Here is a 26,579-nt window from a genome sequence, read left to right on the forward strand (position 1 = left end):
GTTTTTGTTTTTCATCAAATTCTATTGATATTAGGGTTTTAGATGTGTCTTGGTACTCCTTACAAACTGCTGTGGTTAGAATTACTGCTCAGCACGTGCATGCACGTGTGCTGAATATATATATATATATATAACACACAGGTAAAGCACAGAAATTCTCGCCACGCTGTCACATGATACACAGTCATTGAGAATGGAAATGGTATGCAATTATTTAACCTACATTTAAGATGGTCATACAAGATACACATTGCATTTGAAATATTTCTATAAAGCACAGAAATAGCAATGAACTCTTAAATGAACATAACTGCCCTAAGTGAAGATATATTTAATATAAAGCACAGAAAATTTCACTTTATTTGGATACCCACTTCCGCCCCTACCAGGGGTTGAACTCAAGACCCGCGGAACCAAAGCTCCTAGCAGCATGTAACCAGCGGGCTAGACTGCTCGATCATCTAGGCAAGTCATAAAATTTGCTTTCAATGAAGATGGAATTCTCGCAACGCTGTCACACGGTACACGGTCATTGAGAATGGAAATGGAATACACACACAGGTATATGTATATACATGCACAAAACAACCTACACAATAGACCCCAATTTTATTGGATAGCGACATTTTCTTCCGTATTTTTTATGTAATAAAACATCATTGTCCAGGCTTGCGCTGATAACTTTTTGGCGGACTGATCATGGACATCAAAACCACAATGTATTTTTTGTGTCTTTGTCTTTTCTTTATATCTTCATCAATTGTAAGGTAAGTATTTTGCAAAATATCCTATTTCAAATTGTAGTAAATAACATTTTTTAGATATCAACGCAGTTTGGAAGTTTTAGTTATTTGAGGAAAATGTATATATCTGTATCGTCATTTCTTAATTTTCAGTAATATCAAATAAATGAAACAGAAATCATTATTTTCTTGAAAAAGTCTCCCAGTAGTTCTTACTTATTTATTCCAAGTTATTTTGGGCAAAAATCATGTTTCTATCTAAATTGTAAGAATTAACATGGTCAAGCAGTTTGACAAAAGATTTCGATTAAAATCGGTGATATTTAGCACCTTCATGCATAGAGTGGGTTCAAAATCAATCTCTTTTTCAGAACTATTTTATATTCTTTTATTTACATATGCATTTTGTCTATACCCTAGAAGATCGACAATTAAATTTAAGATTATAACACAAAACGAAAATCTACGCGTATGAAATAAATGATGAAAGTGTAAATGTTCATGTAGATGTAATAAAACAAAGTTCCATGGCCACATCGCCCGCCTAGAAACTTAGGCCCTGCGGTTGTTCAGCTGTGATTTTTCAATCTTCATTCTTTTGAAAAAGTTAACCCCATTGTGACTAGCTCTCTCCGATTATCTAGGGAACGGAGAAGGCTTCAACTTCTTAGGATCTCCGTTATGGTGCAGAAGAGGGAGTGGTTCACTTCCGCAAAAATTTCGTTCATTCTAAACGTCTGCTGGATTTCTTTACATAAACAAAATGATCTTCTATGTTTGCTAGTCCATAAATAGGTTTGCATAAAACCTACAACATACGGTTTCTGATGTTCTCTTTTTTCGATATTGTCCAAATTCTGGATACATTTTTGCACCATGTTTGAGCTGAACTTCCGGTTGGCAAGTTATTTGCATATGCCTATATATGGTAGTGTTTACATCATGGACGAGTACGGAGGTGAAAGCGATTTCATCTGTATTGAAAAGTGTATATTTGAAATCAAGTTAAAAACCAAACAGCCTAGTGTAAAGTTTTTTTCTCCCACCATGTGATTTTCCTTTCATTGTCGGAGTGGCTCGAATAACTATTTTTTCGCGCTGGTTGTCAATATTTATTTTTTTCTGTAAATCCACCTACGAGATTTCGTGATAACAAGCATGACGGGGCATTTTGCATATTGTACATGACGTTTATTAAAAAACACCTTTATTAGACATGTCCAAGCACTGCGTTGGTACTCTTTTTCGTGTAAATAACAATGGAGACCAATACACGGAGCTTATTACAGGTTATTCATATAATATTTCTGCACCATTACAAAGCATCTTGATATTGTAGCCCTCCTCTGAAAACGTCACAATGCATAAACGCAACGTTATTTGTGGAAAATGTTGACCCCGTCACAAAACAAAACTGCGGACACAAAACATAATTTCATAGTATGTCTGTGTTTTTGATAATTTGGATTACATTTATTATCTTATAAATGTGGATTTAAAATGCAGAAGGGGGTATAGAATACATTTATCATTACTACAGTAACTTGATCCGAAGAGTTGGATCACGTCTCGTTGACAGGCGGGGATCATCAGATCAAACTCGACGTTTCGCGTCTCGTGTGATCTGATGATCCGCGCCTGTCAACTCGACGTGATCCGACTCTTCGGATCAAGTTACTGTAGTAATAATATATATGTATTGTTTATTTGCGAATGATATGTATGTAAGAAATATCATACACTAGCAACAATTACGATCAGTTTTATACGACTCACATGAACAGAAAATTCGTCGTTGAAAAAACTGCGAGGATGATAGTAACGGAAATGAATGGTGATAGTAACGTAAGAACTTATATGTATCAATGATGATAGTAACGACAAAAAGATGTTAGTAACGATAAAAGGATGATAGTAACGCAAAAACTAACGCAATAAATAGGTCCGCAGTAACCCTACCCCCCCCCCTCACCGAATCCGGATTAGAATAGATCCTCAGTACCCCTTGCTTGTGAGGGGCGACTAAATGGGGCGGTCCTTCGGATGAGACCGCAAAAACCGAGGTTCCGTGTCACAGCAGGTGTGGCACAATAGAGAACCCTCCCTGCTCAAAGGCCGTAAGCGCCGAGCATAGGCCTAAATTTCGCAGCCGTTCACCTGCAATGGTGACGTCTTTATATGAGTGAAAAGATGTTAATCAATACAAGAGGCCCATGGGCCACATCGCTCACCTGAGTCACCTTGGCCCATATCTGAAGACTTTCCATATATATCATGGGCGTAGCTTGGGTTCGAATATTACCGAGGCAGGGGGTCTGGGGGGCGCAGCCCTCCAGAAGCCATCGACATTTTAACAACGTAAAAGGTGGGTTTTTTTTTTTACCGAGGCAGCTGCCTCGGTTGCCTCAATGGAAGCTACGCCACTGTATATTAGCATGTAAAACCTTAGTCCCTATTATGGCCCAAATATACCCCCGGAGGCCATAATTTTTGCAAACTTGAATCTACACTATGTCAGAAAGCTTTCATGTAAATATCAACTTCTTTGGCCTAATGGTTCTTGAGAAGAAGATTTTTAAAGATTTTTGCTTATATTTGTATGTAAAACTTTGAATCCCCTTCCCCCCTTGTGGCTCCATCCAACCCCCGAGGCCATGATTTAAACAAACTTGAATCTGCACTATGTTAGAAAGCTTTCATGTAAAAATCAGCTTTTCTGGCTCAGTGGTTCTTGAGAAGAAGATTTTTAAAGATTTTCCCTATATATTTATATGTAAAACTTTGATCCCCCTCTGTGGCCCCATCCTACCCCTGGGGGCCATGATTTAAACAAACTTGAATCTGCATTATGTCAGAAAGCTTTCATGTAAAATATCAGCTTTTCTGGCTCAGTGGTTCTTGAGAAGAAGATTTTTAAAGATTTTCCCTATATATTTATATGTAAAACTTTGATCCCCCCCCCCCTGTGGCCCCATCCTACCCCTGGGGGCCATGATTTAAACAATCTTGAATCTGCATTATGTCAGAAAGCTTTCATGTAAAATATCATCTTTTCTGGCTCAGTGGTTCTTGAGAAGAAGATTTTTAAAGATTTTCCCTATATATTTATATGTAAAACTTTGATCCCCCCTTGTGGCCCCATCCTACTCCCGGGGACCATGATTTGTACAAACCTGAATCTGCACTATGTCAGAAAGCTTTCATGTAAAAATCATCTTTTCTGGCTCAGTGGTTCTTGAGAAGAAGATTTGTAAAGATTGTCCCTATATATTTGTATGTAAAACTTTGATCCCTTATTGTGACCCAAATCCAACCCCCGGGGGCATGATTTTAACAAACTTGAATCTGAACTATGTCAGGAAGCTTTCATGTAAAAATCATCTTTTCTGGCTGCTTGGTTCTTGAGACAAAGATTTTTAAATGACCCCACCCTATTTTTGCAGTTTTTGTGATTATCTCCCCTTTGAAAGGGACATGGCTCTTCATTTGAACAAACTTGAAAGCCCTTCACCCAAAGATCCTTTTGCTAGGTTTGGTTGAAATTGGCTCAGTGGTTCTGGAGACGAAGTTGAAAATGTAAAAAGTTTACGGACAGACGAAGGACAACAGGCGATCAGACTTTCAACTCAGGTGAGCTAATAAAACCAAACCAATATGAAAATAACTCTTTAATTATTTTGTGTGTGTGTGTGTGGATAAAATATAGACAAAATTAGCGATTTTATTCTAGTAGTATGCGTCATGAGACGCACATAAACTGCCTTTCATCAAATCATATAATATTTCACAATCATAAGCCTTTAATAATTCAGATTACGGTGATTGCTTGTATCTTTCTTAACGTCTCGTTCGAGAATATTTCACTCATATGGAGACGTCACCAAGACCGGTGAAGGGCTTCAAATGTGGCCTATGCTGGGCGCTTACGGCCATTGAGCAGTGAGGGTTCTTTAGCGTGCCACAGTTACTGTGACACGGGACATCCATTTATAAGGTCATCTCCGAGGACCCGTGACATTCACGTTTGGCGACTTAGGTCTGTCGCGGCCGGGGCAGATTGCGATGAAAGTCATAATATTTCATATCACTTTCTACAATGACATCATTTCAGAATTTCAAGGGGTTTGTGAAATTTTCCGGTCGAGCATTTTATTGTTTGGTGAAATGCATTAGATGTAAACAGGACAGACGGAAAATAGCAACGTTTGATGACATTATTGCGCAATGAAGAGTAGATAAGATTTTTGTACATTTTGGAATGCATGCTTTTAAACGATTACAGACGATGGAGAAGAATGCGTTAGGCGTTTAGAATAAAGACAACAAGGGAAACGTAAAGATACCAATGCAGTCCATCAGAATTGTATGTCTAGTTTGATGTACAAAGTGTATTGTCCATACCACACTAACACAAAACCTCAGAATGCCCCATGTATGCACGTGATAGGTCCCTCGTCCTTATGGAGGATCACGGTGCAGCTCGAGTGTGTGAATTAGAGAAATTCCGGGATTGTTATAGGGCTGATCAAACTTTTCTCACACTGGCGATACCACATGAAAAATATAATATGAAATGCAATGCTTATCTTATTTGAGGATATATCTATTTGACATTTGCTTTGCATATTGAAGAATTCAGTACTGAAGGTGTGGGGAGTTTGAGAACACAACGCAGGTTGTTTTCTTCTCTAAACAACTTGGTCACGATTTTACTGAAATAATTCCATGTGCAGCTCTCTTATGTCACATATCATATCAACCGTAAATACTGTCATTATGTATCCATTTAGAATAGCAAATTTACAAATGATCTACAAAAGTAACAAAGACATGACCTATTATTTCAATTCTAAAGTCGAGCTCAGGAAGAATCTGCTTGTGGGTATTAAATTCATGCGTGCGTGATGGAGTCGGGTATCCCTTTCACGACCATCAATAAAATACTGCAACATATATTTTGCAAGTATATAATCATTTTGCAAGCACCCTAGAAGTAAAGCACACAACCTAATATAAAATCACAATACAACGATACTGCAATTCGATCTTAAAGGACACATCGCATGTTTTTAAACTTTTTAATTTTTTCTGCAAAATTAATTCATTTCATGCCTAAAACTACTTTACATGTGTTTTAAAGGAAACAGTTTGCATAGTTTTCGAGTTTGAAAGCGATGAAATTCAAATCTTGCGATATGCATATTTTCTTCGATATTTTACGCGCCATTATCTGTGACGTCATATGCGACCTCGAGCGAGAAGATTTGAAAACAGTTGTTAGCCATTTCATTAACAGATTAGATTTAATTGACAAACAAACAATTATCACATTAACGGCTTGTAAATAACACTGCATTAGGGTGTTTTGTGCCGTTTAAGGGTGTACTTGCTGTCAGTAGAGAGGCTTTGGACTGTGTTTTTTTCAATTTTTGAAGGAAGGTATGAGGGACAAGACGTGAATATTTTTTGTCGGCACAACGACTTTGCCATAAAAAAACCCAGTAGAATTTGTCCCTGTACTTTTTTAAACAAGCACTTGGACAAAGACGTAGATAAACTGCGAGAAAATGGTTCTATCGAAGCTACCCACTGTTACATATAGGCCTACGGCTTATGCTTTCCGTTCTGCTCTCAAATTCAATACACACTCGCACCAACTGACCTTCACCTTGTAACACCATATAGGCAGAACTTCGCTAGCAGTGTCTACCAACTGGTAGTTTTAAAAAAGAAATTTGAAGATAAAAGATAATTGAACTTTCAATTATAAATAATAAAATATGATATTTCCCAACTTTGAATTGAATTATAATGCTTTCATTTTTTTTTAAGGAACACGTACGTGTTTACAACAACGTACAGCACGCCGTGCTCCCACTTCCTAAGTAACAACGTGTAGATAACAAAAAAATAATGATTAATAAAATTGCTTGAATAAAATAATCTAAAAGTATTGGGATTTTCACCATAAATTTGATAATTTTTATTATTATTTTTTCTCTCGAAATGCACCCGTGACAGTAGGCCTAGTTGTCAATGATACATAATCGTATCATAATTTAGATCTAACTTCTCCAAAATAAATTTAATAATAATTGCACTGTTTATTTTCAAAAAGCAACAACGCTAATTACAGTTCTTTACAGAAATGACATTACCAAATTGTGTTTAGACAGTGATCCCATGTAAACATTATTTACTCTCAGATTTTATACTCGCTTTCCTCGCTACATTTGGGCTGCTATTTGTATGCACTGGTGGCTAAAAGATATAAGACTCGGGAAATTTGTTAACATCGAAATAAATGTTATCCATGGTAAATTTATTAGGCCCCTAAAACCCGAGTTTTTAAAAATATCTAACACTACTTTTACAACAAGTTGATCGACGAAGGTCGCATATGACGTCACTGTACCACATGATTACCTATCTAATTATCTAGGCTTTTTGAAATCGGGGCTTAGATTTAAGTCCGTATTGTGGCTAATTATCGCAATACTTCAGCGAACAAACTATTACAATTAATTTCTATAAGCATAAGGAAGACAAAATGCATATAATTTTGTATACTTTGAAAACACGATATGTGTCCTTTAAGGTAGCGACGGATAGCAACCACGTGATCAGTAAACATTGTGTATTTGATCAAGTTCCGAAGATTAAAGAACTACTGCAAAATTTGGGACTGGATGAAAAACATTAATTCACTTATATGAGCTCAGAGCAGTGGATGTTATACAACATACTTTAAACTAAATTGTGAATTTAAGGGAAAACAAGTACATGTCATGTACTCGTATATTACAAGTACATGCCTTTTGAAAGACAATAATATTGCATAGATGTAAAGGAAATTTCAATGTTGATTATTTTTTCTTAGATATATTAGTAAAAAATGTGCACATGATAGAATATCAATTTTATAACTTAAATCAATGTGTTTGAATTTTCCTTGTAATTCAAAATTTAGTTGAAACATACATCATAGATACATCAATGTATATCAAATTTTTAGAAAAATTTCATAATGGAACTAATTCACCCCCCCCCCCCTTATACATACAGTGAACATAGACCTTCACCTGGGGAAAACTTCCGTTAGTTAATGCAATATACATGTACATGCATTCTCAGTTATGCAATTGTGAGTTTTTGGTTCCATGTGAAACTACAATTAGAAATCTTAAACTTATGAAAGACACACCTATCTGTGAGGGTAAGATGACTCAGATGGACTTAAATGTAGTGATCCATGGGCAGTCCATGGGTCTCTTTCCATTGATATTAATTATTTATTGAAATATGAAATGGTTATTTAAACATATTTGGTGTATTATACTGTATAGTGATATAAATTTCTATCAAAAAATATGTATAGGTAATAGATTTGGTCCAGTTATTACAAGAAATTGTATGAAAAATAACTAAATATTTAGGCAATCATTGTGAGTGCAAAAAGGTCAACTGCAATAGCACACACTATATATCATTCTTAAAAGGCTCATAGAAACTTCTAGTATTGTGTGTTTGAATGCTCAATATGGTAATTTGGGAATGCTTAATCATTTAAGGTCAATATTTTATCTCTGCTGACTGTATCTCTTAAAATTCATTTCTAGAAGGAGGGGGTAGGGTTACAAAATCTGACATAGTTTCAGATTAAACCTCATTTGGTATATTTTTTCTATTCAATATTTTAGATATTACTTGACTTATTGTAAAAATGAAATAAAATCAGAAATTTTATGAGCAGAATTTTATTGTTGTCAAAAAATGTATGCGTGATAGTATTTGAGAAACGCCATATTTAGGGTAAATTTGGCCAATTGCCAAGTCGAATCATGCCAATGTTTTCCTTAGATGCATTTTGAAAATCTAATCCATGTTGATTTTTTATCTGTTTGTGTTTAATTTACATAACTATATATGACAAACAATATTTCTGGTGTCAATAAATTTTTTATTGGCTTTTGTGTTAATTTGCTCAATTTTAGCATTTTTTGCCTTTTGGGGCTGCAAAAGAGGGGATTTCAATCTCGCTTTCCTCGAAAATTAACCTGATTACTTTTGTTGATTTTTTGATATGTTTTAGGATAAAGTCAAAATGTTAAAATAAATAAAATTGAAAAAAATTCAATGAGCGGTTTTTTTGGGGCTAGCTATCAATAGCTACCTTAAGAATTGCATATGATAGGATCTCAACTGTTTGAAATGTAAATAAACAAGGAAATTTTCCCGGCTTTCCATCAGCACATTGTATGCTATGATTAAGTGAGCCAATCAAATAAGTTAAGGAAGTTAGTTTTCAGAATTTCTCGGTATATGTACACTGTTTTGTGTAAGATTCAAAGAGAAAATAATGTAAACAAAAACCTAAAATACACTCGTACTTTGAAGACAGAAATTATCAAACGTAAGAGAAATATGAAGTTTTGTAAAATATTTACTTGGTATAAACTGAATTATCTATATGTATCATGATATTTAGATATACATATACAGCATTAAATATCAGGTTTGTATAATTGACTGTTTACATATGTTTCTCGGGTTGTTAAAAGTCAACGTACATGTACGACAAGGTGAAACCGAGTATTCTATGGATTTTAACTATCCGACAAGTCTTGTACCATAGCTTGGCGTGTTTTCTTTTGTTAAAAGTGTGGTTTATCTGTACATAACCCACACTTTTCTTCAAACCCCGCCCACAAACTCGAAAAAACAACATCACTGTCCACTGTATGAAGTTCCTTCAGATCAAAATTGCACATATCAAACACGGATAACTGACTCAGACTAAGTTCTCCAAATAAATATTCGCACTCAATCTCATTTGAAGCTTGAGACAAGATAATATCGTCAATGGTTTCGTCCCAAAGACTTTCTATTTCCATATTCTCCTCCATGTGTGCGAACTAGTCGAGAAACACGTGTTAGTAGAAATATGGGTATCATTTCTAAAGATTTTAGAAAAGACCCAGTCACGTGATAAGAACGCGTTCGAGAGAATAGCGGCGGCCAATCAGACTTGTCGTGTTTCTTTTATGATTTCACACCATACAATTCTTCATTTTTGGTTTGTTTTTGGGGGTGGCGGGGGGGGGGGGGGGGGTTCGCTTATATTTCACCGATTATTTTTAATTCATTGTATATACATGTAAATGTTTATCAGCCAAATTATTCAAAATATTTATTACATTGAAGACTATCAAATATGATTTTTAAATTAAGAGTAACTACTATCATCAATTAAATATGTTGCTAAGTTTTTAAACAGAAAAATGCACCAATATGTTTTCTTAGAATTTTAATTAAGGTCTTCCGTCTCCTGCGGAAGACCTTACTATTATTGTTCGCGTTCTTCTTCTTCATTAAGGTCTTCCGTCTCCTGCGGAAGACCTTACTATTATTGTTCGCGTTCTTCTTCTTCATTATTATTATTATTATTAAGGTCTTCCGTCTCCTGCGGAAGACCTTACTATTATTGTTCGCGTTCTTCTTCTTCATTATTATTATTATTATTAAGGTCTTCCGTCTCCTGCGGAAGACCTTACTATTATTGTTCGCGTTCTTCTTCTTCATTATTATTATTATTATTAAGGTCTTCCGTCTCCTGCGGAAGACCTTACTATTATTGTTCGCGTTCTTCTTCTTCATTATTATTATTATTATTATTAAGGTCTTCCGTCTCCTGCGGAAGACCTTACTATTATTGTTCGCGTTCTTCTTCTTCATTATTATTATTATTTTCCTTGGTAGTACACGCGTTTTTCTCAGCCATTTCTCGATCGATTTTCACGAAATTTTCAGGAAAGATGTCTTTTGGTGACGAGACTTTGCTTGCAAAATTTCGTGCTTGACGTCACTTCCGGTCAGGAGTTATCTCTCTTTTAGTGACTTTTTGAAGGGCCTTGTTGTCCACACATCTCCTCCGTTAGTTTTGAAGCTAGAGTCTTGAAATTTCTACACAAGATAGAGTAAACATTTTAGAAGATTTGTGGGGGATTCGATTTTACCGGAGGCGATTTGCCTAAAAGCTCGCCTGGACCTGAAAAAATGGATGCCAAAATTTTTCGCCGATTTCGGCGATTTTTGACCTTTGATCTCCAATATCTTTTTTCTTGCAAATATTTTGTTAAGACATGTAGAACAAAAGTTGTGCACATTTACGATATCTTTTCGAAAATATCAAGATTTAGGGGCTAGCCCCTTAAATTAGGGATCTAGAAGGGCTCAAAGTCTAGATCAAATATCTCAAAAATCGTTAATATTTTGGTATAAGTCAAAGAACAAAAAATGTTCATCTCAACAATCCAAATCTATTCATATAAAAATTTAGGTCATATGTTACGTAATAAGGGATTTTAAGGGTCAAAACCATAAATTTTTTACCCCTTGTATCTCGAAAACGACAAATATTTTGAAAAGCAATAAAGAACAAAAGTTGTTCAGAATGATGATCTGAACAATATGCATATTTCGTTTTTACCCTATGTGGCCCCGTTAGGGAGCTACAGTTTGGCCCCTAAAAATTACTTCTAGAAATAACTCGAGAACGGTAAAGAATTTCTAAATACTTGTTGAACAAAAAATGTTTGAAATGTCATGACCTTTCTTACGATATCAAGCAAAAGGGGCTGACCCTTTAAATTAGGGGCCCAGAAGGGTCCAAAGGTTTATGAGAATATCTCAGAAACTATTAATATTTTGTAATAAGTCATTGAAGCGGAAATGTTCATCTAAACGAGCTTGTTCTTATCAAATCTAAAAGTAGGTCATATGTTACGTAATAAGGGATTTTAAGGGCCAAAATCATAAATAATTGACGCCTCATATCTTGAAAACGACAAATATTTTGAAAAGCATTATTGAACAAAAGTTGTTCAGAATGATAATCTAAACAATATGTACATTTCGTTTTTTCCCTATGTGGCCCCGTTAGGGAGCTACAGTTTGGCCCCTAAATATTTCTTGTAGAGATAACTCGAGAACGGTAAAGAATTTCTAAATACTTGTTGAGCAAAAAATGTTTAAAATGACAAGGCCTTTCTTACGATATCAAGCAAAACGGGCTGGCCCTTTAAATTAGGGGTTCAGAAGGGTCCAAATGTTTTTGAGAATATCTCAGAAACTATTAATATTTTATAATAAGTTGTAGAAGCGGAAATGTTCATCTCAACGAGCTTGATCTTATCAAATCAAAAAGTAGGTCATATGTTACGTAATTAGAGATTTTAAGGGCCAAAATCGTAAATATTTGACGCCTCATATCTTTAAAACGACATATTTTTTGAAAAGCATTATTGAACAAAAGTTGTTCAATGTGTCATAACCTATCGATCAATATCAAAAAATGGGTCTGTGGGCCTCATGGCTCGCCTGTAGAGTCGATTTTTGTCGATATCAGTCGATTTCAAAAACTTGTAACTGGTAAATATTTTGTAAGGACATATTGAACAAAAGTTGTTCAGTTTATCGATATCTATCGATTGATATCAAGAAATAGGCCTATGGTCCTAATGGCTCGCCTGTAGAGTCGATTTTTTGTCGATATCGGTCGATCTCAATAACTTTTTACAGGTAAATATTCTGTAAAGACATATAGAACTAAAGTTGTTGAGTCTATAGAGGGCTAACAAATGACATCAAGAAATAGGCCTGCGGGCCTTATGGCTCGCCTGGAGAGTCGAATTTCAAACGAATTTCACCTCAACTTTGCTTCAGAAGCTTATGATATGAAAAATTGATTATATCTAAAGTGTCTTAAAGTCGGAAACTAAATTGGGACTCATTTGTCTTTCTTTTTTTTTTTTAACTCTGAGTGCATCAACAAATCGGACGGAAGACCTACTCGTTGCTCGCAACGAGATCGTGTCTAGTTGTATTTATTTTGAATTCGTTGAAGCAAATACCGGTATTAGTAGTCGGAAAATGAGTAAATATGAAATAAAAATATTAAAAACCAACAGTCCAAACATTTAGATGCATTTAAAAAAAACAAGGTTTTTAAAAAAAAAATAGTTAACGTTCATACAATTTTTGGTGATAGAAAGTCATTTCAATAGAAATATATAATGTTGAAAGTGTAATGTAAAGACAAAAAATCAGCACCATATTATTAACAGGCGACCGCGCTTCCGAAAGCTAAATTAAAATATAATGAATAATAGTAAACTATGGTACAAGTGACTTACCCCATATAATATTATTGATTATGTTAAAATACCCGATGGGCGTGGTCATAATGACACTCGGGAGCTACGCCCCCTCGTGTCATTATGACCATGCCCATCGGGTATCTGCACATAACCAACAATATTATATAGGGTAACTACTACATATGCAGACTTGATGTTGAGGACCAATATGTTTTATACGTAAATTTGTTTAAGAAAGAAATACAATTACGTAGACGTTCCGGGGGCAGTTGCACGAAGGTTAATTAAGTTCAACTGACAGTTAACATCAAGTTAACACTATATGAATGTCAAAGTGAATGGCAAGTTAACATTCAGTGAAAGTTGATTAACCTACGTGCAACGGGGTCCCGAACGCTATGTTTCCGTCTAAATTTTGCTATTTGCCCTCTAAAGAAATTTAGACGGCAATCACATGACACATTTTACACCATATCATTGCAGTCTGAGGGAAAGCAAGGTCAATATTTAAGAAAAAAGGTATCATTTTAAAATATTCATCGGGATATAAATACGGGTTGGTCACGTGATCAATTCCATAAAGCCCAAAGGGCTTTATGGCAAATTTGATCATTTACCAACCCGTATTTATATCCCGATAAATATTTTAAAATGATACCTTATTACTTATATTTACATTTTTGGTCGGTAACATTACTGAATTGTATTAACAACACGTTACCATACATTTCAAATTGTTGACGTCCACAACGAAGCGTCATAGATGTTCAAAACGACGACAACCCAAAACAAAGTTCCATAAAATGAAGAACTGTTTTAATTATTAAGACGCTAGAAAGCAAGTATATCAACATATACTTATATATTAACTCGGGAGAATATAATGGAAAACTCTTCCATATGTCTAATTTTAGGGGGTGGGGGAATTATGATTTAAACGGGGGTGCGCAATGTTACACTTACAGTTGTGATGCGCTTTCACTTTTGAAAAGTGTAGACGTTGAAGACCAAATTTGAAAGATATTCTGTGGATATTACGGAGTTAACAGAAGACTGAGATGGAGGAACATGAAGAACAGGGCGGCAGTCGTCAGGTGTAGGCAAACCATTTATAGACAGGACAGAGGACGCAACTCAGATGAATCTCCGGAAAGAACTGAACATCGCAGAGAATGTGGAACTGCACGAAGGTAAGGTACGGTTTGGATTTTGGATATGTAATTGATGATAAAAATGAGCTCACTGAACGCTTCTTTTGACTCGATAAATTTCGTTAATAGGTATTTAACGACCCCTCGCTTCGATGTCCCGACATAAACTTGAAAACCGACATCAATCACCTATGGCTGCTGTGGCACGGAGGCAGTGCGGTGTGTAGGTCTTAATGCACTTTGACGACTTATCGGCGATAAATCCTGTGAATGACCTTTTTCCTAAAGCCTAATGTCATGGTCTAGCAGTAGGTACAATTCCGCACCACCGGTGACCAGGGTGAAGTTGTAGCAGACGAAACTTTAGACATACATTAGTAACTAAAGACATTGTTTACAGGAATGCTTTTATCAATTATTGATGAAAGTCCACTGCTTGGAATACAAATAAAACCGTAAATACATTTTGTGATGTTGATTTCATCTATTCATAGATTTCTGTAGCAAGTGAGAGCGATTGCTAGATGTGTATTGCCTTAGTAAAAGTAGTACCTGTTACCTACTTTTAACAAATGTTCATACGCACAGCCGTGACCTCTGTTGACCCCGTAGTGGATTTATGCAGGGATAAATACGTGTTGCTCGTAATAGTATTATGTAGGAGAAAACAGTTGCAAATGTAAATAGTTAGGAAAACATGACATTTAAGAAGTATAAAATTATTGATCTATCCAGGGGCCCTTGTTTGCCCGACTATCTATTTTGCATTGCTTAAGCGAGTTATGAGATTGATCACCGTTCGTTGTGTTCACCTTTCGTTATGGTTTGAATTATATATCATGATATTTAGTATTGATTGATTGTATCTTCTTTAACGTCTCTCTCGAGAAGTTTTCACTCATATGGAGATGATATTTGGGTATGATTTATCTATCAATGATATTTATATATGATCTAGTTTGAAAGTGTATTTATTTTCAATAAAACAAGAACATTATTAAATACATATGATTTGCATTGTCGAGATTAGATTGGTTGATTGTATTTTGCTTAACGTCTCGCTCGAGAATTTTTCACTCATATGGAGACGTCACCACGACCGGCGAAGGGCTTCAAATTTAGGCCTATGCTCGGCGCTTACGGCCATTGAGCAATGAGGCTTCTTCAGCGTGCCACAGTTACTGTGACACAGGACATCCGTTTTTAAGGACATCTTTGAGGACCTGTGATATTCACACCTGATGCCGAGCGTTTGGCAATGGAACTGTCACTACCTGTTTTAACGACTTAGGTCTGTCGCGGCCGGGATTAGAACCCCGGCCTCCCGCATGCGGGGCGAACGCGATAACCTCTAGGCCACCGCGGCGATATAATCGTCAATGAAAATAATATCTCAATAAATGATCGGTGGTTCCATCCACTTCTACAAGATTCTAATTACAGAACATACACGAACCATGTTTTATCTAATTATTAAGATACAGTCTGCATATGTAATTTTAGATCGATAAATTCACTTTTAGACAATTTAACAAACTATATGTCGTACACTTACGAGTGATTAGTCACATTCCCCAAATATGATACCCATACAAACTGATTGTCATGTATAATACCTCGGCAGTAGTTGTACTGAAAATTACTTTAAAAAGATATCAAGACACTAACGACATTTCAAAGTTAAACGACGATGTTCCCAAAATCGGACCTGAATTGACCCTTAGCAAAAAAGACATTTAGTATAAGGTATATTGATGTAAGTAATTATTATATCCGAACTTTAATCACGTATACGTAACTGTACCTGGTTTAATTTAGTATCACACCCATATTTCATTTCAAATAAATCATGTGGGAAAACTTTAATCTCTCTCTCTCTCTCTCTCTCTCTCTCTCTCTCTCTCTCTCTCTCTCTCTCTCCTCTTTCTCACTCTGTGTATAAAAGTTCCAAAAGAGTCCGAAATATAGAATTCTAAATCAAAGCGAAACTGTTCGTTTCCGTTTTGGACCAAATCGTTCCGTTCCCGACCGAAATCATGCGTTATCCATATTCAACTGTTCCGTACTGTTCAGATTTGCTCCCCTACCCAAACCGTTCAGGGTTCGTACACCGTTGTAACAAACAAGTTGATGCTACAGGGGTTTAAACAATCTTGTTCAAAGTCAGCATTTCGTAAACTCTGTGGTCGTTACAGTGATCTAATTTACCAGTACCACCTGTCAGTGGATTAAATGCTGTCTGATGTTTTTCATACCAATTGTTAGGTCGTTCTCTACACACTGATTTTGACTTCGGGTTATTACTCCGTTTACCTGATAAGATATAGGATTCACAATGGGTGCACCCATTAAACAAGGGATGCTTACTTCTCCTCGGCACCTGATCCCACCTCTGATGTGTCCAGGGATCCGTGTTTGCTATTTGCTATACTCTTTTCATGCTATGGATAGCTCTTTTAACAATTATTGCATTTAACAATTTTTGACACAGCTTATCATTTATTTTTTCATCGTTTCGTGCAATGTTTTAAAATAAAAAAATGTACCTACGGAAGAACACGTTTTTATAAAATATGCTTGCTGAAAAAAATAACCAATTTTCTATTTGACTTACATTATAAATAAAGTAAAAAGGAAATATACCTTAGAAGTATGTTTTCCATAATTTTACATTTATGTCACCAGGAAACTATTACTGTTGTCAACTTTGAATAAATTTTATCCTTCTATTTACTATCAACAATTTTGCTTTTGTCCATTAACGCACGATCTATGTACTGTTGTTTGTATACAAATATATCGAATTGCAAGATGTATAATACTGACACGGTTTTGAAAATTTTAGGAATTGGGAACGCTGAATGAAATTCGCAAAGGTCATATAAAGCTTTAAATAGCTATGATTTGTGTAAGAAAGATGATGAAAGGTGAAGATATAACGAACGGTGATAATTTTTATAACTTTCCTATAAGCAATACACAATAGAGAGTTGGGCAAACACGGACCCTTGGATATACCAGGGGTGGGATCAGGTGCCTAGGAGGAGTAAGCATCCCCTGTCTACCAGGTCATATCAAGCTACACATAGCTACCATGGTCTATGTAAGAAAGGTCATATCAAGCTATAAATTGCTATGATTTATGTAAGAAAAACTATTTAAAAGGAAAGGCAACCCTAACCACATATTTGCTTTTATGAATAAAGTATTACTTACTGGTATCGTAATTGACAGTCTTTAACAACAAAACTCCTTGCTTAACAATTAAATCAATATTAATCTATCATGTATTTTAAATTACCCAGCGCTAAGAGAGTGGCCATTGAAGTTCAATTTATGACGTCACGCCGTCTATTCCGGTTTATTTCATCAGTAGCACTGTAAACATGACAAGTCACGAAAAGTTAAGTTTGGGGCCGTATAGATTTGAGCCCGTCCTTTCGCAAGAAGAAATTGAGAAAAGAAGACGTTCAGTCGAGTCGCAAACAAGGCAGACAGTAAACGTTCATCATACAAATGTCTTGAACCTCAACTTGTCATTACGCAAATGATGGATCCACAGTTTACGTAGTCTTTTCTTTTCAAACGACTTGGTTGAGTCGGGAATTTCGAGAAAAAACAACAAAAAAAACCCACCTTTTTCACATCTCCCCTTCGCATTAGTGTAATTAACTGCTTGCCAGGAAGGCATCAACCTATTTATTCGTAAGATCTACCACATGCACATCTTTGATTATCTCACAGGTGCTTGGGTTCAGGACCCCCCTCCGAAGAATAAGCTACATGAGTTGATTTAATTAATTTTTTGTTGAAAATATTTCTAATGCATGTCAACGTCTTGCATACCCATAAAGTCCAAAATACATGTAATTCAAAATAAGCCCTTTTTAAAAAAATACCCTCACTAGTTATTATAAGTTCTATTATAATAACCAGTGAGGGTATTTTTTTAAAGGGCTTATTTTGAATTATTTTGGACTTAATGGGTTAATGTTGACAGGCATTAGAAATATTTTAAAGAAAAAAATAATTAAATCAACTCATGTAGCTTATTCCGAGGGGGGTGGGGGTGGGTGGGGGGGGGGGGGGGTGGGGGTCCTGAACCCAAGCACCTGTGGATGATCTTAGAATCTCATCAAAACCGGAACAGACGGTGTGACGTCAAAATTATTGATTTTTGTGGTCTTGAATACAAAAGAGTTACACATCATGGCAGCGTCTATAGATCTCGGGAATTTCAATTTTGACGTTTTGAAATTAGTACTGAAGCTTATCTAGGCCATATATCAACAGAATTGTATGACAAATCTTTATCATAGTATAATTAATCCTATCATTTATCATGTAAAAATCTTTTGGGTTGCCTTTCCCTTTAACTAGCATGTGGAAAAAACTCATAGTGAAACGAAATTTTATTGTTGGCTTATATGATATCTAACAAACAACTCAACGCTTATTTTTGTTAAAGAAAATAAATATTTATATAAATCGATAATCATTTTCTTTAACTTGCATATTGTCAACATAATGAATGATATAGTGATCGTTTACAAGACTCACTCAGGGCAATTCATTAATACCATATTTTACCACCACCCCCTTCCTGTAAACAAGTGGAGAGGTATTTACCCTGTATAAACACTATAGTAATGTTTCATTTCAAGGTACAGCATTGTTTTGATTAGTCGCAATATTTATTACAGGTAAGTAGAAGGGGTACGCTACTTTATTTTCCATTATTTACAATTACACATGCAAATAAAGCTATGTATTGGGTGACTCCCCCTACTGTTTTTGATAGTAGTAGTGAAGAGGGAAGATTGTAAACTTGAAGTCATGAATATATTGACCCATTTTTGGAAGGACGAGGTCCCCCACCTACCCAATACACACATGTAGGATTTTGAAGATTTGTGAAAATAAGATAGTTTTTTTTTTCTTTCTTCTTTTATTTATTTACTTACTTTGCATGTCAGAATTTTAAATAGGTTAACCTCTCCTTCGGCTGTCAACCCCCTTTGAAAAAAAATGCTACGTGCTTGTATTATTATCTTTAAAAAAAATCTCACTCAAATATTTGATATAATACACACATGTACAATTTGTACATGTATATACTTACAGTTCTGTACAGGGGCGAATCCAGGAAACTCCTTGCCACATGCACATATCCAATACCATACAAACACTCTGTAAATAAGAAGGTCCTCCCTTGAAAACAGTGGTGGGAAGTAATTATGAGAAGTAGAAATTAATCAAAATTGCAACTTGAGCTAGAGGGACCCACAAAGAAATTACTTGACAAGTCTCAACTTGATGTGCGAAATAACATTAGAAAGAGAAAAGTCTGGACGTACAGACATGGCTGTACCATAATACGCCCCGTTTAAAGACGGATGTATAAAAACTGACATCTTTTTGGTTTGATAAATTCTTTTCTTTCAATGTCATAAACCAGATTATCATAAGTACTGACCATATATGATTTGATATCTTAGGGGTGCTCCTTGCTATACACTAGCGCCTGGTGTAGTTTACTACAGGGAAAGAATTTGTGCTTGTTGGAGATGGTGGCCGTGGAGAAATTATTGGTAAGAGTTTGGACTTAATGGGAGTGGTGACCGTAAAAGTAATATTTGTAACATTTTGTTATTAGACGTGGAGGTCGGGGAATGTTATTGGTAAGAATTATACTTCGTAGATGATAGAAGTATTGGTTGTGGAGATGTTAAAGATCAGAAATTGAGCTTTGTTGTTGTTGGAAATATGTGTCTGTAATTATCGGATCTGATGTAAATCGTAAGACATGTGTATCATAATGAATCAATGGGATATTTTGAATGGTTAGTGACAGGGCTTTCATATTTCACATGTGTATCCCTTTTGAAAAGACTTTTCTTTTAGTACCAAGCATAATAACCTCTTGACCTGGGTGGTTTCTTTTTACTTTTAAAGAACTTGAACCTTGACCATAGCTTTATGAAAGGTTAGTGATAGGGCTTTCATATTTTACTTGTATATTTCTTGTGACAAGACCTTTTTGAGGGGTATCATAAATACTTTTGTACTCAGTATTTCACAAACATATTTTGCTATAGGACTGCTCTGATAATCTCTGTGTATTCAGAATAAAATTTAAACACATATTTTTGTGAATATATATTATGAATTTTCCTTTTCAGCATCTATAACCGTTTTGTCACCCGTTCACGCTACGCACTTATTCAGAGATGTTGCCCAGGATACGTAGGGAGTGATTGTGGAACACGTAGGTTTATAAAAGACAGTATATTACCATTTTAGAAAACACACATTACTAAATGAAATTGTAAAAAATATAATACCGATGAAAAGGATTGCACTGCTCAAGTTGCTGTGAAATTTATCACACTTCTTCCGATTCGGACTGTTGATGCGGAATTGATTCCTTTGCTGAAAATCACATTGGCCATTTGTTTGTTTGTATTTTGCTTAACGTCCCATTCGAAAATTTTCAAGAAGGTATTACCCCTTTTCGTAATGTTTGCATGTAGGGTAGGAGTTATCGTTCGTGTGGGGCGGTCTATATGAACTTCCGGTGAAGAGTATACATAGTACCCAAATACAAACATTTACATTTTATGGTATGGATTCGCTTATTAATGCATTACAGCCTAGCCATTATCTCCTAACACTGCCGTGGAATGCATCACAGATTTCCAAAAATTGCAAATACAAATATTTTCTCGAGTAAGTCATTTAAAAGTAGCCACAAACTCACAACTCGTGCGGCGGTCAGCTCCATTCTAACAGATAACACATCAGACATTAAAGATATAACGAATTTGTATTCAGGTTGGCATAGGAAATCGAATGCATTGATTTCCTAAATTCATATCCACCCCTTAGGATAACCTTCGGTTTACGGCGCATGATTATTGTGCGTACAGTTGAGGTCTTATTAAATATCGCTGTTCAAAGATTGCATCGGATCCGAGGTCAAAATTCTATAATAATATACTATTAAAAAAATGAAAATAAACTGTAAAAATATAATAAAAATCATAACATATTATCCCACTAATAATCTTATAAAGGCAAACACCCCCACCCCCACCCACCCAACTAAATAAACACTGTACGCTGTATGTCTGGACATACCAGAGGTGCAAGCACGGAAAATCTTGTTTATGAACACAGTAGTATTTAGTTAGTAGGGATGACAAAGGGTGAAAATTTGGTAACCGATTAGTCGTAAATTCTTTTGACCGATTACATGTAATTAACCAGTTAATCGTTTAAAATTATAATTCTCAATTACTGTATTATTTAATTTCATTTTAGTTTCAGGTTTTCCCCCCCCTAATTCACTGAGAAACAGCATGACGAGTGTTTCGATAAGTAAAGACGAACAAAAACCACATAAAAGCAAGAATATTTTTAGAAATTCAAAATGTTCATTTTTGTATTGAATTTGTAACGCCACGCCAGAACGGTGCATCATATAATTAGGTTATATTACAATGTCTGACTTCAAGTTTATGTTAAAGAAATAATTCTATTGTCTTCGAAGTTTGTTTACAAGAATTGCTAAGGTGGCAAAAATTAGTTCGGACGGCACGGAGTCAAATCAAGTTACTCAGGACGTGCGAGTTCGTTCTACATAACATAGCTGACATTTCATCTCTTTTTCGTCTTAGTATTACTATGCATGAAACATTGGGAAGTCACCCAGAAATATGATTTAGTCTGACCTCCATGATTTTTAGGCGTACCCCCCCCCCCCCCCCCCCCCCCCGCCCTCAATTTTTATTTTCATTCTCCAACTTTGTATAATAATGTATCTTTCTCTGACCAGAAATGTACATATATACATGTTATTTGTCCTCATTACCATGCATTATAATGGTACGAACTGATTATAAAATCCATGTGGAAATTATGCTGACCCAGCGTCGAGTTTATCAGTGTGATACTAATACTGCTTGGTAGTTTATTTTACGCAAGCATTATAGAACCTGGCTGGGGCCTTACAAAAAGGTTTTACCTACAAAATGGACTATAATTACCGGTATTGTATGAAATTTTACTTTGAAGATTAGCTAATCTTATCAGTCATTAAAAATGTGAATATTTAAACGTCACCTAGACTTTTGAATATTACGACCCCACCCCCTTTTTTTAAAAAAAAAAAACATAATACAGGCACGACAGTATTTCTTTACTACAAATAACCCGGCCAATCGGTTACAAATTTTCTAATCGGTTAGCATTTTTTCAACCGAGTAATCGGTTAACCGGCTAATCGTTGTTATCCACAGTATTTATCACATGCACAACCAAACTTTGGATACATACCGTCCCGCACGAACGACAACTCATACAAGCAAGAATTACGAAAATCCGGAATAGAGGTCACCAGCTGTAGGTGAAGTGCCACAAATTTGAACTTGTGCATGACGCCGACTGATGAAGCTGTAAGGGTTCTTTCATGTGTTAATTCGTATCGCGACACGGGACCTCCGTTTTAATCAAAGTACTTAAAGTACTCGTGGGAGTTGAACATTGTGGAAATTCAGTTAGAAAAGATAGTACTGGAAGGGGAGGGGGATAAATGACTGAATATTATCATGATTTTAGATACAAATCAACTGTTGTTGTTTTTCAAAGCGTTACAACAGCAAACATGGATAATGGAAGGCCCATGGGCCACAACGCTCCTCGAGTAACTGAAGTCGTGTTGTTGTTTTCTAGAATTTCACCCCTTTATATTCTCATGAAAAATGTGACCACATATTATGGCCCAAACATTCAAATCAATATGGTTATCAATGCCTTGCAGTTATGAAGAAGTTTTCCCCCTGTATATATACATTCAAGTTTAATCCTAGTTATAGCTAATTCTAAGGATTCATTACTTGAAAAGGTAGTCCAATATGCTAAACTGTCACCTGAGTATACTACAGTTCTGTAGAGGATCAATGGAATGGTAAATAATTGTATAATAACTCAAAATAAATGAAATGCAAAAAAATTAAAAATTGTCGGGCATCGGAAATGCACAAGCCGAGTTGCGCAAGGAATGGGCATAGAGGGAACCGGCAGAAAAGTTTTCAAGAATTATCAAGCAGGGAGCAAAATTTTGCGTACATAAATTTCAGCCGACTTAAATCCTTTGTGACCTTGACCTTTAACCCTTGACCAAAATCAATAGGCTTCTTTGTCTCATCAAGGGCGATAATCCATCTAAGTTTAATTGAGATCCTATAATTTGTTAAAAAATTATAGTGCAGAAAACAAAATTCTCTCCAAATTTCAGTCTATTTATAGCCACTGTGACTTTGACCTTGTGACCCCGGAATCAATAGGCTTCTTTTCTTACTTAATCGATCTAAGTTTGATTGAGATCCTATAATTCGTTCAAGAGCTATGGTGCGGAAAACAAAATTTTCTCCAAATTTCAGTCTATTTATAGCCAGTGACCTTGACCTTTGACCTAGTGACCCCAGAATCGATAGGCTTCCTCATCTTACTGAGGGTGACAATCCATCTAAGTTTGAATGAGATCCTATAATTTGCTCAAGAGCTATGGTGCGGAAATGAAATGTTGATGCGTGCCCGCCTGCCCGCCCAAAGGCACTTAATCAGATCATAAGCCGAGTTCGACTTCATCGCAACTCCGCTAAAAATGAAACAATAGTCAAATAATGTTATTTATTGCCAAGGTATTTGGGATATTATACTGAGGCTCAAACAGGGGGTGAATGAACCTGACAGTATGGAAAGCATATAGTGGAATCAGACTTGTGATGCTGGAAATCTATAGTGATTAATAAACTATACATGTACAAGATCCATAACTATTTTTTTTTTTAGTTTGTGAGGGAGAATCCTCATGTCTCTTTTATCTGTAGACAAATAAACAATGTGTTTTGACCAAAGCAATTTCCAATCCTTTTTGCAGCATAAATTCAACATTGTGGCAACTGGCTTAAACTTTGATAGTGAAGTAATACATGGCAGCACCTTATCCCATGCTCTTAAAATTTCTGTTTGACACACACTCATGACATCCACTCAAACATTACAGAGTGCAGCAAAATTCCATTGTAATAGGGATTCAAAATGGATAACTGCATGGTACAAAATATGGTACATACTATTCAAAAAGGATAATGAATTTGACATATTGATGTCTTGGAAAAGGAAATTCTGACATCGGGGCTCTAAGCGTTTTCAAACATTGTCATTTGATAAAAGTGTTCTACATTTTTAAAAATAGATATTAATATGTCTTTACATACATAGGTGAGAAAGTTTCCATTATTCCTAGCCGAGACATACCATGTATGCGCAAAAAATTCATAAACAAATATCACACTACTCACGTAGAAAATGTGGACCTTACCGTCATCAAGCGAAGCGAAACACGCCATTTCGAGATTATAGTCGACGAAAGCTCGGTAACAGTAATGAATAAGGTACACTCATTTTGTATCTATTTTGTGACTTTCTTTATTAAAAGGAACAGTTCTCTAATGTGTAACGTGCATTTACTACGTAATTCAATAACTTGAAGCATGAAGCAGTTTCACTTTGCCACCGGTATAAAAAAAATTATTTCGTATTCCGATCCCAATCGAAAGTTGTTGACTGGGAATGACGTGTTTTAATTCAATCTACATGTAACATCAAGCATTTTTTATATCACATTAAAAAAAACCCAAATATATACACATACACAATGTTGTAGAGTTATTTCTAGTAAATTTTCTTGTAAGGTTTCGCACCATATTCGATATTTCGCGCCACGGTGTCAATAGGGCTTGTGTGCAGTTGTCGTTCGTTTCCCTATCAATGTTTATAGGTGACGCTGCGCTACAAACGACAATTTTCAACCTTATCTTTTATTTTTCTATGTCTATCAGTATCAATTTGATCGAAATCTTGTATTCAAATTGATTTGAATACAATATCATTGCATTTATTTACATGTCAATTATCAAAATTAGATTAATTCAGAAAAGTTACAGGATTATTTAATAGCGGATGTTTATAAAAGTTTATGTTGATTTACCTAGGAGTAAATCAGCTGACACAGAACCCCCGCTGACGACCACTATACAAATCAATACAAATTACTGCGCAGAAAAGTGCGTGATGACCCAGGGAGATTGAACATAGTTCAACTCCCAAAAATCACATCCGAAAGACCCGTGGCTTTCACTTCTGGTACTGGGTGATCGGCGGAGGACCAGTCAGTTAATTGACGCGACGCCGAACCCAGACTTCCGAATGTGAAGCGATCGCCCTAAGCACTCCACTATCGCAACCGGTAGTTTTTATGATATCAAGTTGTTATGATACTTAACTTTTATGATATCAAGTTTGTCAAAGATTTGTCCATCGATCTGTACATGTTTTGACTTCTTCTTGACAGAGCAGAACTACGATAAGGGCCAAGCGTGGTTGTTTTTTGTCATTGTGAAAGCAGAACGCTTGAAATTTCCATATTCTAAAATGCAGAGCTATTGACAGAATATTGTAAAACATAATTTTATATGTGTCATTCATTTTGATTCTAAGATAAAATATTTAATGTATAATTTTTTTTCAGCTATTTGCAATTGCAAAAATGGCGGAACTTGCGTAGCTCCAGATGTATGTAGTTGTCCGCTAGGGTATGGAGGAAATTCATGCCAAATTCGTAAGACATTTTGTATGAAATATTTCCTTAATTTAAATCCTATTTAGTATTTTAAAGGTCAGATCATTCAAATATTAACGTGAAAGATTATGGTGAGATACTACGCGTATTTTCAATCTAAAGATATTATCAACAAAGAAATATTTATCACTGTTTGAGAAACATGTTCTACAATGATAATACTAATCTAGAAACGACATTAATTTTTCGCAAGAGTTTTAAAAAGTATTTTGAATGCAGTTTGAAAATATATCTCCATTGAAAAAAGTTAATGCAATGAGTGTATATTGTGGAAAATGTCCTTCTGTTTTATAGCCCTGTGTAACCCGACATGCAAGAATGGATACTGCACCAGTCCTAATCAGTGTACGTGTTATCCGAAATACAAAGGTCCTGACTGCTCTGATCGTAAGTATCAACTGAAAGAGAAGGAATTTCAAATTTAATTTGCAATCGGAAACTTAACTACATGTGCATAAGCATGCAGCTGTTCCCACATAATTTTGCAAAAACGAAACATCAGTGCTAAAGTTCCTCATGGACAATACCTTCGTGGTCGTTGGTGATCAGGTCTTTAAACAGTCTGTTGGAAATCCCATGGGCACGAATTGTGGGGTGTTTTTTTATTAGCTGACCTGTTTTTATATTCATATGAAGCAGAATTTATTCAAAATCTTCTAAGTGAGAACACAAAATATCTTGTTGTGGCCTTCAATTCGACATTTAGATATATCGACGACGTTTTATCTATAAATATTAATAACTTTCATTCATATGCCGATTCGATATATCCCTGTGAACTCGAAATAAAAGACACCACAAAGTCGTCCATTTCTGCTTC

General features: G+C 35.6%; 1 protein-coding gene across 1 annotated transcript in view; it reads left to right on the forward strand.

Moving 5' to 3' along the window:
- The first annotated feature begins 665 nt into the window (after positions 1 to 665).
- Positions 666 to 26,579, forward strand: part of LOC125651937 (uncharacterized) — a 59,297-nt gene continuing 33,383 nt past the window's right edge. The window contains exons 1-5 of the mRNA XM_048880789.2: positions 666 to 767; positions 19,551 to 19,643; positions 20,235 to 20,320; positions 25,649 to 25,738; positions 26,054 to 26,146. Coding sequence (XP_048736746.2) covers positions 700 to 767; positions 19,551 to 19,643; positions 20,235 to 20,320; positions 25,649 to 25,738; positions 26,054 to 26,146 — 430 coding nt within the window. The 5' untranslated portion in view covers positions 666 to 699. The remainder of the gene's footprint in view (positions 768 to 19,550; positions 19,644 to 20,234; positions 20,321 to 25,648; positions 25,739 to 26,053; positions 26,147 to 26,579) is intronic.

The sequence above is a fragment of the Ostrea edulis genome, chromosome 5, assembly GCF_947568905.1.
Source record: "Ostrea edulis chromosome 5, xbOstEdul1.1, whole genome shotgun sequence".
NCBI classification, from domain to species: Eukaryota; Metazoa; Mollusca; class Bivalvia; order Ostreida; family Ostreidae; genus Ostrea; species Ostrea edulis.